General features: G+C 40.1%; 1 protein-coding gene across 1 annotated transcript; it reads right to left on the reverse strand.

Moving 5' to 3' along the window:
* Positions 1 to 11,902: 11,902 nt before the first annotated feature.
* LOC115908461 (protein BTG1-like) lies at positions 11,903 to 14,505 on the reverse strand. Its single transcript, XM_030957032.1, has 2 exons — positions 14,038 to 14,505; positions 11,903 to 13,896 (listed from the first exon to the last, which is right to left on the reverse strand). The coding sequence occupies exons 1-2, from the start codon at positions 14,477 to 14,479 to the stop codon at positions 13,544 to 13,546; spliced, it is 795 nt and encodes a 264-aa protein (XP_030812892.1). The 5' UTR covers positions 14,480 to 14,505; the 3' UTR covers positions 11,903 to 13,543.
* Between the last annotated feature and the right edge of the window lie 1,526 nt (positions 14,506 to 16,031).

Here is a 16,031-nt window from a genome sequence, read left to right on the forward strand (position 1 = left end):
CTGTACTGTATGTCTAACTTCAAAGAATTTCCAGGACAGATATTTTTTACACGTAGACAAGACAATTAAAAAATATTCCCTGTACACAGGAGGCCTGTACATTTATTGAAAAGAAAAACAACTATTTACCAGTGGGACATGACCCAAAACACAAACAAATGAAAAACGGTGTTGTTGTGATTTTTTTTTTTTTGATTGGTAAGAGAAAGCATGAAAGCATGATGAAGTGTAGGAGGTCATTAAAGCAAAATACTATGGTGAAATCCTAGTAGCTTTGACAGGATATTAAGGCAGGAAGGAACAAGACCAACCCCATCTAAGCATCTCCTTAAAGTCTGTTTTTACAGCCTCTAATCTGCAGGCAAGGAAGGAAAGATGAAGGGATAAAGAGCTTTTAGGTCTTGCCTAAAAGGACGTATTAAAGGACATCTAAGGACGTATTAAAGGACATACCAGCAACTAAAAATCAAAATACTCTTTCCATAAAGAGGTGAATGCAGATCAGTTCTGTAGCCTGGGCAGAACTCAGGTAGCCACAGGATTTGTGGTGCTTTCAGGCCAGGCCAACACTCCTCAGGGCAGGTACTTGCTGTTAACGTTGCACTGTTTGCTCACCATCAAACACCTCTCACAACTGCTCCTGTGAAAACATTTATTGTGTCCTATCACAAATATTCCCCAGCCTTGTGCCCAGCCCTTGGACCTGTTAATGGTTAAAGGATAGCATTCAACTTCTTTTTGCCCTGTGTAAACTTCTTTAAACAGGGAAGAGAATGTGTAGATTAACCTGGTTTTCAGCTAAATCGCTATCATTTGGCAACACTTCTGTAGGAAGTCTTGAAACCTTCCCCATCAGAACTTTCAGTTCTCTGAGTACAAGGTCTCCTGAAGATAAATTACTCATTTATGTGTAAACTGGTCACATGTTAACATTTCAGTTTATACACAGAAACACCAACCTATAATAGATGGAAAACACCAAACAGCAATATATAGAATGCTACAGACACACTGGGCATCAGTTTCTTTGTACTCACTGAGAAATTCAGATTTATGTTCCTTGGCACAGCTATTGAAAACTTTCAAAGATAGAGATACTTCATATGTACTATATTATTTTTTTTTTATTAGCACTGTAGTGTTAATGATTTTGGAGTGATCTCATTATGCAAATGGCATGATAAAATTCAATGTTCCCCCTGACCAGCTCCCTTGAAGAACTCAATTTACTGGAATTGTTATGATTGATACCAATAAGCAGAACTGATAAATAGCCAAGAGACACCTTCTCAAATTCTAAGCCTCTCATCTCCCATACATGAACACAGATGTAATTCCCTTCCCGAGCAGAGACACCAACATAAAAATATAAACGTTATGGAATCTCAAAAGGGTGATCTTGTTCCGAATCTGGCCATGTATTCCCATGCCTCTCTCACATCACCCTTGTCACATGGACACCCATGAGTCACCTCAGAGTCACACCCCTGAGTCACCTCATTTGATTATTCATCAAATGAATGGCTGAGTTTTCTCTGGTGGGATTTTTCCCAGAAAGTTGTTTATTTGACTCAGCAAAGCAGCGTGACAGGGCACAGCCACACAAGTGCTCCAGCCCTCTCTGGAGGAGGAAGAGGAGCGCAGGATTTGCCGTTCTGCCGGCAGCTCCCTCTCCGAGCACAGAGCCGATTGTGAAACTGCACTTTGAGCAACTGCTGAACCTCCTGGCAGGGCAAACACGGGGGCCCTTGCAAGGAAAGGAGAGAACACAGAAGGAACAGATAGCTCTGGGTGTGCTCTGAAAAAGCAGAGAGCTCAACAACGAGGAAGTGTTTTGCGAGAGAGGATTAGGGCTCATTCAGCAGCACAGGAGCTGTTACTGACAGGGGGGTTGCATTGTTTTTTTTCTTTTTCCCCCAGAAAAACACATGAATTCGAGTTTTCCCGTGGCCTCACTGCTCCATCTACCCAGGTTATAAAAGAGAATTGAAAGGAACTGCACCATCAGAGGATCAGTGATAACACATTCCACTGAACTTTATTGATTTAAAACAGCTATTTCAAAGGTGGCAATCCACAACTCTCTTGATTAAAGTGGAATGACGTGGATATTTAACAGGTGATTATGAGATCTCTCTGACTGATGTCTGCCAATAACAAGTGCAATATCCTTTGCAATTAAAAACTTTATGATGGCATCTCACTTGTGTAATCATTACTCATATTTATACTTTTGTTTCATGGCAGTAGGAATATTTGTATATGCACACACACAGATCTCTCAGGTCAAGCTTTTTAGCGAGGAATTAAATTTAAGATGATTGAGTGAGCATAAATCCTGGATCAAGTTCTACATCTCAGCCAAATCTTGGCACCTTGAAAGGTACCAATCCGTCTGGCATGAATTTATAGATTTAAAAGATATACCTTGATGATCCACTTGATAGCTGGTTCTGAACCTGCCTAAGAACCTATGACACTGTTACAGTGAAAAAAAAAAAGCAGGGGGAGGCATTTCCATTTACCAAATCAACGCTGGATACAGGCATTTAATTGCAGTTACAGCTTTCCAGTGGTTTACAGTGTTGCAAAATAGATAAAATAGGAAACAGCCTCATCTGCTGGTTTAAGGAGACACTGCCAGGTGCATTACTTAATTTTTCCTCTCCATGTACACCTCCCAAACCTCATAGAATAAAATCTATAGGATTGAAATTTGGGGTTGTTTTTTTTTCAGTAGCAAAGCCATTTGCATACGCCTCATATGATTGGAGATCCCAGATAATTCAGTGAAAGGAGCAGCTCTGAATCCCCTTTGTAGCTCCAGGTTGTTCATATGGACAGACACGTCTAAAGAGATTGCTCAAAAGCTTCCCATTATTTAAGTTTCTCGTAATTTTACTGAAGCTCCACAGTGTTCCTAAATCAGCTATTCCATGGCACTATTTGTTTCAAACTGAAGTGTTTGATGGACATTTTTGCTGTTGAGTTTTTTCTTGTTTGTTTAAAAATTTTAAAAAAACTTCTTAAATGAAATTATTGAAAAATTTGCCAATTTATCTTATTGAACTTTTTATTAAAAAGCTTTAGCATTGAAACAATAATAGAGAAATTAGTATGGAATAGCAGGTCACCCTGAGCTTAAGGATGTATTTTTTGCTGGTTTTTTAGTCTCAATGCACCAGAAGAGGTTCAAAGTCAATGGAAAATAATAAAAGGAAAAACTTAAAATAGGAGGTGAGGATTATAGATGTAAAGCTGCAGTCAAAAAGTAGAAAAAAGGAAGACAAAAGCAAATAATACAAGAAAGGTGCAAAATATCAAAGGTCTTAAGCCTGAGCTGTTATTTTTTTAAGCAAATTGCATTTCAGAGTTTAGTCCTAGAACCTAATTTATCATGATGTGAAAATCATACCATAACTATTCTTTATGAAGGACACAGCACTAAACCAAAATTGCATAAAGAGGCTTTACAGGAGATTAGATTCACATAGACTCAAAGGGACAAAATGCCATTTCAGAATAACCATGTTATCTGCCAAAACCTGGCTCACCAGAAATTGCTCACAGCAATTACTCAAAAAAGGAGCCTAAGCAGAACTTACCTGTTCTCTGTGCATTTATACATACATTAATCTTCCTGGACAACTCAGCCTCCCTGAGAGGTGGAAAAAGTATTTATAAGAAGATCCTTGTACAAGGATTACTCTGTGACCATTCAGAGTAAGGGACAAGCATACAGATTTTATCCTCTAAGCTTTTAGCCTTCCCCCAAATGCATTTTCTTCCACTCTGTGAATATTTCCCAAGGGCTCTCCTGAATTTTCAGAAAAGCCTGAATTTCCCTTTATTTCCCATCTTGTTCCCTCACTCCCCTCATGTGCCCACAGGCATCATTTTACCACTCTGGGCTCTTCCCACAGCGGGTATTTTGCAGGACATTTTAGTGGAATGCCAAATAATCCTGCTCATGCATTATCTCTTTACTGAGACAAGAGATCATTGGAACACTGGGACAGAGAAAAGACCTCACTGGAAAAAAACCCCACACATAAAGATCTTTATCTATCAGAAATTTCCCTTTACCAGCAGTAGATTTGGGAAGTGAGGCTTTATTTAATAACCAGAGATGCTGCACTTCATTTCTATACAGAAGAGCTATAATTTCCTTCCTGCTGGAGCATTCTTGCTGTTCTATGTTCTACCAGCACAGTTGTAGCTTAGAGGTTTTTGGTTATCCCTGTACATAGATAAGCTTTACAAGATCTTGATGATATTCTCAAGATCTTCAAAATAGGCAAAGCCATGTACATGTTAAGAATAAAGTGAAATGGCAGCCAACTTTCACAAGCATCACACTGTCCTTTTGAACCACGGTGCATGATATAAAGGGAATTGTTATTTCTTGCTATCAAGGTTTCAGGCCCACTCCTTCACATTACTGCCAACTTGAAATACCCATTTGGTTTCACATATATTTTGGTTTTTAACTCTTGCAGAAACAAACTAGAATATTTGGTTCTAACAAATATTTACCTTTAGCAAAAGTAACCACTCCTCTGCCACTGATTTCCTAAAGCAATCATTCCAAATAATACGTCTAAAGTAAAGGAAATGTTACTGATAAGTCATTTCAATTAAAACAAATGGACAGGAATGCTTTTATATGAATGGGGAGTTTATATAATACATGAGAGAAAGAAAACTGACCTACTGCTTTTTTTGGTTTTATGTGGAGATGGCCACAAAGGCACCAAGTGGACATGAAAATATAAAAAATAGTCTGTTTTCCAAAAAGTATAAACAAAGATGCAAATAGCAGGTCCATAAATAAACCACAATGGTAGGAAAAAAATTCCAAGACTCTTAATCATTAAAAAGGTCAGCCTTGTCCTTTTCTAAAGGGGACAACTACCTTCAGATTTGGCATAGAAGCTTTTCTGTTCCAATGTTTTTCTGCAGCACAGTGAAAGGTTTGTCAGAGCACAGGAGCACAGCCTGTAAATGGTAACCTGCCTTTCACAGTGTCTCTTGGGTGACAGGGGTCCCATTCCTCTGAAACAGGGAAAACACTCAGCAGCTATTGGAAAATGTTGGTGGAATGAGGTGAGAGCCATCATTGATGTGGCACAGGGAAAGAATATTGGAAAAAACTAGAGAACAGTTTGGCTGCATCCACATGGATCCCACTGTGAAAACAGTGCTTACAACTTTAGGGGGAACAGAAGGAAGGAAAAATACTCAGTGATTTTCAAACAAAAATAAACAAATGCCAATTAAAGACATCAGCACGCACTCAGGGGGAAAAGGGTTAGCAATTGCAAATTAGGCATGAAACAGCAGCCAACAGTATAAATGAAGAATACTTACTGGTGTCACAGTTTAACAATATATTTCATTGGCAGTTTTAAACAAGAATATAACTAGCTGTAAATAGGCATAAAGCTGAGATGCTGAAAATGGAACTCCAGCTTTAATTTGTCATATTATGTGCCTGAAACAGTGGAAACAATTCACCACAGCAACACGTGAAATATTTAGTTAACAAGCAGTTACACTGGAGATAGGTTACAAAAAGAACAATAAGCCAGCACTGTCACCCCCAAAAAATCCAATCTTCAGAGATACTGAAGTAACCACCAAAGGAAAAAACTGCTGTAAAATTGCAGGCGTTCTAAAAGTGATTAGCAGAAGGTATATGGGAAAAAAATGTAGGTAGTATTTAAGATCCTGTCTGATATACTGAATATGTTACAGGTAAATTTTTCCAAAAGTATAATTGTTTGCTCTCACATAGTTAACACAGCTGATACCAGATTTCAGTATTCCCAGCCACAGTTCCCTGTGAAGTGATAGTGGGACAGATAATTCTCTTTGCAAAAGGAGCTCCCAGGCCATTTATAATCCTGGTGCCAGTTAGAACAGAGCACAAAGGCTCACTGCAATATAGTGTTACACTGGCCAGTCTGGTACAAAAACAGGAGCTGTAATAAGGCTGGAAAGAAATGCCTCATGGAATCACTGCATTCACCTTCCCTTTTTATCCAGTGCTGGTTACTGCCCAATTCATTGTCAAGGTGTGCTGTCTGCCAATAAACAAACATTAATTTCTCTTCATTTCATGTTGATGCAAACATTTAACAATTTAATGAGAAAAGATTATGTGAAAGACAGATTCCGAAAGGGAAGCAGGGAAGGGGAAAGGACAAGCCCTAGTTTGTGCTTTTCTACTGATTTCTAGCCACAAACTGAGACAGCCCCCTCTAGACCACAACTAAAATAAAGCCCTTTGGGGATGTTCAATGTCCAGTGTTTTAAAAATGTAGAAAAAGAATCATTTAGAAAAAGAATCAATATTAAATGTTTGTGGAAAGACAAAGAAATATTTATAAGTCACACACACAGCTTCCCTGAATACACCATCAAGCCATATGGTGCACACATACAGTTGTGACACAATACTGATAAATTATTCTCCTTTCTGCTGAGGTGACTCACAGAACAGCTCGGGTTTCAGCTACAATTAAATCTTCATTTGATCCTTCAGCAATTGGAAGTAGCTCCATGAATCTAACACAGGGCTCAATTAAACAGTGCAAGTGCCTCAAGTGTTCATCCAACCCCAAGCCAAAAGGCTTTTAATGCTAAATACAGGAGGAATTCCACTGACTCCTACAGAACAACAACCTAAAAAGCATAGCACTGAGTCATTGAAAAAGGCCTGTCAGAGACATGAGCTAAACATCAGTGAAAAGACTAATGACAAAATCAAGTGCTGCATAAATATCACAGTTCATGACTCTGAATTAATTTTGTTCAGCAAAACCTCCATCCATCAAAATACCTAATTCCACATCAAATGTTCAGCACTTCTACTAAATTCAAGTACATATTTAATTACTCTTAACTGGTGACTTAGCATGCACACGTCAATTCAAAAATTAGCTCACAAGCCACATCAAGATCTCCAATGGTTTCAGTGTCAGCCTATCACACTGTGAGGCACAAAGAACAAAACAACCCTCTCCCAGAACACTTGTGCATCTTTTTCCTATCCACAGGAAAAATTCATTTCCAACCCTCTGGCATCATCCCTTAACAGTCAGGAGAGATGTGACCTCTGGTATATACAGAAAAAACCCAGCACACTTCCCAGAAGAGAGGATTTGTATGAGTAATACATTATTTTGAGTCCTAAATAAAACATTATCTCATCATACACATTATGAGAATTCTGCTCCTGTTTATTCTTGATAATCCAAATGCACAGAGTGAGATAAGACAAGTCTAAGGGGTCAGCTTTTGTAGTAATCCATTCCAAGAACATATAAAAGCCAAAGCACTGTAGTAGTTTATGTTCTTTTCCACCATTCCTACATGTGTCTTTATGCAATTTTAACCCTCAGGCTGCACATTTGCAACAGAAACATTCACAGAAGGTTGTTTTGATGCTAATGATGCTGTATAAATAATATGTAGGGGACTAGTGCAAAGTGTTGACTGCATATTTGTATCATAGATATGTACATTTATTAAAGTAGAATTGCATCTAAAAATGCACAACACAAGGAATTCTCATTAGTGTTTTAATCACCTATCTGCAGCATGCAAAACAAAGTTTAGGTCTTGTAGGTAATGTAATTTCTAAGTATTTGTAAATATTTGTAATATTCTAAATAAAATTGTAAATATTTGTAACTATTCTAAATATTTATAAATAACAGGGAAGTTCCTTTCCCTCCTCAGAGTCCCAGTGGAGGAAAGCAAGTTCCCTGGTGGCACTCTGTAAAATGAAGTTTGGTAGTTTGAGGATACAACAATCTTTCTTCTCTGCAGCATTCTCTTCTGACTGCCCAGAAGTGCTGCAGCAGCCAGGGCCCAGACAGATCATGAAGTATTTTCTTTTTCCTCAGTTTCCTGTGAGTTTGTTCATTTTTCCAGCCATGTAGCAGAAAACCCTGGGAGTTACACAAGTAACATCAGTCATCTGAGGCCAAAGTCACTAACTGGTCATTGAAATGATCAATTTTGGCCCAGTTTGCATGACTGGGCTCTTGCCTCACCCCACACATCATCCTGCAGGCACAACAGCTCTACAGTAAAAACTGCTTTATCAAGTTCACTGTACTCATTACTACTCAACTACAAATAAAGTTGATAAGAATTTACCCTCTAAAAAGTTCATATTGAAATGTGCTGCATCACAGCATCTACAAAGACTGAATTTACTTTTATAGATGCATTTTTCTTTTAAAAAAGAGTTTTGTTTCAGAGATGAACTTTCATATTTGGCATATCTCCAGGACTAGAAATTATTTTTTCTAAAATGGGTATTTATTTAGCACTAGAGGTTTGAGTGAAACATTATCAAACATTTTGATGATTTAATATTTCTTCTTCTTTCTCTGTTTTGAAATTATTTTATCAAGAGAGAAATTTGCAGCTTTGTCTTTCGGTGACTTAAAACTGATTTGCTGTTTAGTTTAGCTGAACAGACATTTATTATCTTTTCCAGCTTTTATTTCTTTGGATTTTAAGAACCACTGTGAAAAATAACTGATCCTACATAACAGCTAATGAGGTTATGCAAATATTACCAATAATCCAGAGCCCAGTAGTTTAAAGCAATGATAATACCAAGGTGGTCACAAATCATAATTTAATTTGCCCTCTCATTGCCTCCTGACACTTTCTAGACATTGATAGTCCTGCTGATGGCAAACAAGGGGCAACTGAATCTCCCCAACAGATGAGAGATCCTTCCATGCAATTCCATCCCAAAATACATTGCCCAAAGTTACCCAAATTACAAGTTTAAATCAGCAATTTACTTCTCAATGAAAATTTTACATAGTCTTCTAACAGAAAGCAAAATACCACTCGTTATTACTGGAATAAATTCAGTCCCCAACAAGAGAACCATGAAAATAAATAAGTCTATTACTCCTATAACTTATATATTACTAAGAGCGACTCTGGAACCACGAGAAAAATAATTTATAAGAAGTATCAACTTTATTGGTCAGAAATAAGCACACCTCTATTACACAAGAATACTGAACTTCCCACTCTGCCATGGCAACGTGGATCAGCCTGGAGAATCACACACAGGCAAAAGATGGCTGAGGGCTGCCTCACTGAGACAACGTGAGGCAGAATTAAAATTAAATCCAAATTCTCAGTCATAATTAAAGAAAACCAAGGTGAAACAGAAAAAAGCCAACATACACAAATTATTATGAAGTTGAAAAAAAATCTGAAGGAAGCTAAAAACATAAGAGGAAAATCCATGGTTCAAATCCATAGCTAAGAAAACCAGTCATACAAAAGCAAAGACCTTTTAAGACACATCAGCACTTAAATGAATTCTAGTTCTGAAAAGAGGAAGATAGTAAATTACTGAAGTGATCAGCAAAAAGCTGGGAGTCATCAGTAAACATTGCCTACCTGTATTTGGTAATGTGGATAACTTTGTACTGCATGAGGATAAAGAAATCATAGAAATATACTCATGACTAGACTAGATAATATAAAAATCATAAATGCTAGGGTTTCATAAGGAAAAACATAACCACAAAGTCTAGAAAATGGCCAAGAGAAGAACTGCCTTAGGATATCAGTGGGACCCCAATGTCTATTTCCAGTGTATGTGGGAACAGAAAATTGCTCTAGAGTAAGTGTCCCAATGTAAAAAAATTAACAACTAATAATTGCAGGAGACTTACAAGACTTTTAACCATGGATTAAATGTAAAAAGGAGGTTAATTTATCAGGTATTAATTCACTTCATCATAAGTGTATAAATCAAAGGAGAACAATTTCATTAATGCAAATCAACCCAGCTGTACAGAAAGCTACTAAACAAACCTGGGATTTGTCCTTTGTGTGAACAATCACAAACTCATTATTTAGGTTTTTTACTTCACCTAAAACATGTGGCATTCTAGACAAAATAACTGTGAGGAACACATTACAGGAATTAAAAATGAGTTAATTTTAGCATGATTTTAGCAATTCTGTCAGGACTTGTGCACTGTTCTCAGTGAAGTGAAGCTCAGCACTGTCAGTGCTGGTGAGCAGCAAATCGTGGTGGGAATGGAGTGATCTGGATCAGTTGGTTCACTGCACTCATTCCCTGGGAACACATTCTCAGGCACACATTAAAAATGGAACAAGTGTTGGCAAAAAGCATGTATGTAAATCCCAGTTAAAAGAAAATAATTTATGCTCAAACTTTAAAAGCTTGATCTCTTTAATCCTTTAAATACGAAAAACAGGCTTAATTTGATGGCAATACAAAGTACTACACACTGAAAAAGCCTTTCATCCTGAGGATAAGGAGATGAGGACCAGTGGTTAGAAACTAAACCTAAACATCCAAAATGTCATATATTAATTTACCTAGCTCTAAAGGCAATAGAACCTGAAACAAGTACAGACAATCCCCTTATCTCCTGAAGTTCTCACAGCAAAACCAATAATCCCTGTGCTCTTAGGCCCAGTTATCTAGTCAGGGGGGTGATACACCCTAACTGCAGCACACAAGTGGTCAGGCTGCATAAACTAGCAGGACCTTCTGTCTCAGGTGGATTTTACCACTCAGACAAATGTTATGTAACTAATTTGGCAGCAAGGCAATATTTTGGAGAAACAGGCAGATGCACGATTACCCCCCCGCCATTTCAGCTTCAGTTATCCAACAGTTAACCCCTCCTCACCCAAAGAAGCATGCACTGCTTCTTCTCCATGTATTTTTACTGCTTCAAGCGTGCAATAATCCCTCCTGCAGAATCCAAACCGGTCTGTTCTAAGCCGTGACCAATGAGATGTGGGCAGCCTTGTGTGACAAGTATGTCATTTTAAAGGTGCTAAGATTTTGCCTTTTTTGTTGCAACTGCAGAACACAAAACTTATCACCTTTCAGGGACACCACAAAGTTGATTTTCTTTCCCTCCTCCAAATAACTGCCTCCCTGGCTTAGAACCAAGCAGTCTATTCCCTCAGAAGAGCTTTTGTGCTGTCAGTACATCTTTGACGTTTTTTAAAGCAATGGAACGCAGCTCTAGATGGCACAGATATCACAGGGTGTTTCTTGCAGCTCAAGTGTTTGCTTTGCATCAGTGGGTTTTGTTCAACTCCTCCTGTGCCCCCCACCTGTTTGTCTGCAGAGTGACTTCAACTCCATGCCACCAGCTTAAATACATGAAACCTAACTTGCATTAAAGTGCCCATTCAATGATAGACATCAAATCTACAGAGAGCATTGGACACTGGAGATGTGGGATTATATAACATCTGAAACATCCCATTGCTTAGGGAGGGATTAATAAAAGCAGCAGAATCCATCATGGCTGGATTAACCCAGGCTCTTCTCTGCTCATACAGGGACAGACACCAGGCAAGAACAGAACATCGAAGAACCCTCCTACACCTCAAAGCACACCCAGCAGCTGGAAATCATATCCTGGCTCCCAAGTCATCTTCAATTCCACTTCAAGTGTCTCCTGCTACAGAAAACCTCCTGTTAAGCTAAAGACTCCATACCTATCTTTTCCAGTGGGCTGTTAACATAAGGTGCAGCAAGGCCAATTAGCCTTCAAATGAAATTTAATCAAAGAAGGCACCTCACCCTTAGCAGATTTAAAGTTATTCTGTTCAATTACTGACAAATGTGTCAAATACCTCCCTTAGAGGTCCCAAGGAAATAGGATTACCCACACTGAATATTCATCAGAGAGGAAAAGGAAAGTGTTACTGCCTCAAGAGAATAAAACAATGTCATGAAAACCAATTTCCAATCTTATCTAATAAAAAGGCATTTTGCCACCAGACCTTTAACAGCCATTTGTTAAAGTAACCCAGAAACTTATTTATTGGAGTGATAGACTAGAAACACACAATCAATTTTTACAGAGTTTTAATTACTAAGAAAATGGCACTATACATTTCCCCCAGATTAAACAAATACCTCTAGACAAGCCTGCCTCCAAGATAATAAGCAAACAGCAAGAAGCAAGCCACAGCTTTTTCTAAGGCAAACAAAGAAAAAACCTCTTTGTGAGCTGGAGTTCTGCCCTTTCCAGTTTGCCCAGACTTGCCCCTTCCCTCACTCTGTTCTACCACGGTATTGACATAGCCCAAGGAGGGGTTTTTTGCTGACATGCTCACACCAGACAAAGCTCCCTTTCATCAAGTGTTCAACTGTGCTCCAACACCAGGCTTCAGAAATCAGCAATGCCAGGCAGCCTTCTATGGCTGAATTAGAAACCACTGCTCCTTAGAATAGGAATCACAATATCTGTAAATCAGATCCTTTACTGGGATATCAACACTCAGAGTATCCACATAAACCAGCAACACAAAGATTTGTTATTACATCAAACCTACTGTGTTTGATACCTTCACCAAAACTTGTGCCCAACTGGTATTAGAGACTCTGACAAAAATAAGGAACTCAAAGCGAGAAACAGCAGGATTTACGTTCCAGAAAAGCCAAGGCAGTTACAGCATTGATGATAATTTTCACTCCAGCTTCCTACATGGTGCAAGCTGCAGTTTTAAACCCAAACTCCATTTCCTTCTAAACTCAAGCTTTTTTTTTCTGTAATAGATCAAATATTAGAAGAGTACTTTTGCTTCCATTCAGTACCAAAAACACCCACCCAGCTCTCCCCAGATTATTCAGCTGAAGACAGGCAGCCAGCAAGCTTTCCCAAAACTCAGTGTTTGTTGTGATCTGAAATAAAGATGGGTGTTCACTGCTACACCTCTTTAACTACAAAGCTTTCTGCAATTATTAGAAATAGACAAAACAAGCTTTAAGAGCAATGTTAAATGCCTGGGGGGAAAAACCCAAAAACAAACAAAAAAGCCCTAAACAAACAAAAAAAAGCACACCACCAAAAAAGTCAGAGGCATTTTAAGCAAGTCTTTATTTTTCTACTCCCATAACTAGAAATAACTAGACAACTAATTCCCCATTTCTTTTTGCTAAAATATTGGGGTGTGATGGAACCCAGCCCACAAAAAAATGCATGCTTTGAAGAAGGAAAAATAAAGAGTTATTTCTGTGATTTGTGCCTCACAGTCAAACTTGAATGACCCTGAGAGAAGTCTGTGCAGACAAATCACTGGAAAGATTTATGTGCAGTTTGTTAGATCTGTTTCCCACCCCCCTTTGTGTTATTGCTCTGCAAATTAGAGATTGTTTTTTAGCAAGTACTACTTTTGACTAAAACCCATCATAAAGAGTGCTACAATATTGCTTTTTATTACAAATATGCAGAACTTCTTTGAAAATATAAATGTGTAAAACAATCCACCAACTGTACAGTGCATTTACAGGACACAGCCCGGAAAGGAACATGCAGTGTAAAGAACTGCTTTATACATTTAGCCCTTGGCCACAAAGAACTTGGCAGTACTACCACGACTTTAATGACTATAGGGTGAAAAAAAAAATTAAAAACAAAAAAAGCTCAGTTACATCTAACTTTACCATGAGGTTGGGATACATACAACATCGTACAGGGAAGAGTTGTTTTTAACTAGAAACCGTCATCATGTTGTAACTCTTGGAAGGGCTGGATCTGCCAATCCTCCACTCCTCCTTGCAGCTGGTCCTGCTCTCCAGCTGTTTGGCCGCCTTCCCCCCAGGCTGGGGGCTTTCGTACAGCACACAGATAGACCCATCCTCACCTATGCGATAGGACACTTCGAAAGGGTCGACCCACAGCGTTAATTCGCTGGGTAAGAGCTGGAAGAGCCTCTCGTGGCTCAGTCCGATCATCCCCGCCGCCTTTCCTATCAAGGGGTCCATCTTATGGTTGATCCTGATGCAGCGGTAGCCGGAGCCCTTGGAGGGCACCAGGGGGAACCAGTGGTGCCTGTAGTGCTCTGCGGGAGGGAACAAAGAGGAGCTTCTGCGCGGGGCTGCGCTCCGCCGGGCCCCGCGGGGTGCGGGAGGGATGCAGGGGAGGGATGGAAAGAGGGGACGGGAAGAGGGGACGGGAAGAGGGGACGCCCCCCGGCACTCACCGCGCATCGCCTCCTGCAGGCACTCGCGGAAGCACCGCAGCTGCTCCTCGCCGACCCCGCCGGCGGCCCGCAGGAGGCGGGTGACGAACGCGGCCGCCGTGGAGATCTCGGTCCTCATGTCCGCCCGGGCCCCGCTGCCAGCGCCGCCCGGCCCGGCCCCCGCGGCCGGGGGCGGCTCCGCGCAACAGCCGCACGGCGCGGGCGGGACGGGGCGGGTTTGTTGTGCCGGCCGTGGAGGGGGGCGGGACCGGCGCGGACGCACGGACAGCCCGACACACGGACAGCCCGCCCCGGCGGGCAGCGCTCGGGGGCACCGGCCGGACGCGGCCCCGGCGCTCATTCGGCCCAACGGAATTAACGGGTGCCACGCGCGGCCGCGCTCCCGGCCCCGCTCGGCGCTGCCCTCATCGCCAGCCCGGTCAGCGAGGGCGGTTCCGCTCATCCCTCCCTCGGCATTCCGGGCAGACAGCGCCGTTACCCTGCCTCGTTCCCTTTCCCTCTCTTTTCTCAGGACGCAATACAAGCACAGACTAAAATCCACCTCCGTTTCAAACATACAGCTCCGAGGTCAGCCCTGACGTATGGGATTTCCTTTCCCTCTACCAGCAAATGACGAAACTCTTGACATTTGCCCAAGATCTGGACTACTGCTCTCCTAACCAACTCTCAGGTCTGGATCGAGATGCTGCTTTGTTAGAACAAGTTTTCACCGAAGTCCCATTTGCATTTCAGTACCTCATACTTTAGGAATTAAGCTAAAAAAATTATTTTTTGCTAGTAGCTGGACTGATTCAGTCATCCACTTCAGTTTTGATTTACTCAGTGTTTTGAAAATCAGAACACAAAACACATTCACATCCACCTTCACTGAAACAAGGGATGCAGAAACAACACTTGCATTGGAGTTACAGAACTCTTGCTAGCATTTAGAATAAACATACCATTAGCAGCCCTAAGAACCGTCAAAATCCACACAAAAGTTATTAACCTCACTGCTAAATTATGCTAAAGAGTTCCCCCCTTCCACAATGTGTGCACCCAAATGAATAAATGCACAAATTCCCTGTAATCCCAGTGATTTTACTCTTTAGTCAGTAAAACAAGACACTGCTAAAGCCAGGACAGACATTAAGGACCCTGGTTTTAACTTGCTACTGAGAAACTAAAGTAATGGTAAGAGTAGAAAGCAAATGAATCAAGCAAATGAAAGGGAATTAAAGTATTGCAAGAGCCAAATGGTAATGCTAAAACTGCCCACATGAATTGAGGGCTGACACCTGGATCCATTAGTCCTAAGTGGAATATTCAAATAAAACAAGAAATTCTGGCTATAAAAAAATCAAAAGATGCCACAGTGGTCAGGTAGTGCTACAGTCACACTTTGGTTTCTTGTGTTCTCCTCAGGGAATTTCAGGTTTATGACTCAATGTAGGCAAGACACAGAAAAGTGAGAAATAAGCACTGTAACTGTGTTACTTTCATCCCCCTGCCCAAAAAATGGTTCCATGAGCAGCTGTATTTAAAGCAAATTCTACATCTCAGACTTACTTTGTTGTTGTTCCAATCCCCGGCAAGTCATTTTCTCTTTAGCAGGAACACCTGGAATAGAGGAAAACAAACTCAGTATCTTGGTTTATTTTGTTAAAAATAAAGTCTGTGCAAGTGCTTTACCATTCTATTTCTCCCCAGCTTCAGCTAGAGGAAGAGGAGAAAGTAAAACTGAAGGTATACCACTCAAACAATACACTCTTATTTAAAAGCAGCAATAATAAAAAACAGTAATACTAGCACAGTCCTATTAATTTATTAAACAACAACAAAAAATCACAAACAAACAACAAAAATCCAAACAAACCCACCTAGAATTAAGAACAAGTAATGTTTAAATCCAGTTCCTTTTAGATTACTTATATTAAGCTCTCAATACATGTCTCTAGAAACACAAGCAGTAGAAACAGAGCACTAGAAATTGCCAGGAGAGGGTTTAAACTAAA

The sequence above is a fragment of the Camarhynchus parvulus genome, chromosome 12, assembly GCF_901933205.1.
Source record: "Camarhynchus parvulus chromosome 12, STF_HiC, whole genome shotgun sequence".
NCBI lineage: Eukaryota > Metazoa > Chordata > Aves > Passeriformes > Thraupidae > Camarhynchus > Camarhynchus parvulus.

Coding starts and splice junctions, on each gene's coding strand:
- LOC115908461 (XM_030957032.1), bottom strand. CDS start 14,479: ATGAGCGGAACCGCCCTCGCTGACCGGGCTGGCGATGAGGGCAGCGCC. Junction 13,897..14,037: donor CCTGCAGGAGGCGATGCGCG/GTGAGTGCCGGG, acceptor TCCCTCCCGCAG/AGCACTACAGGCACCACTGG.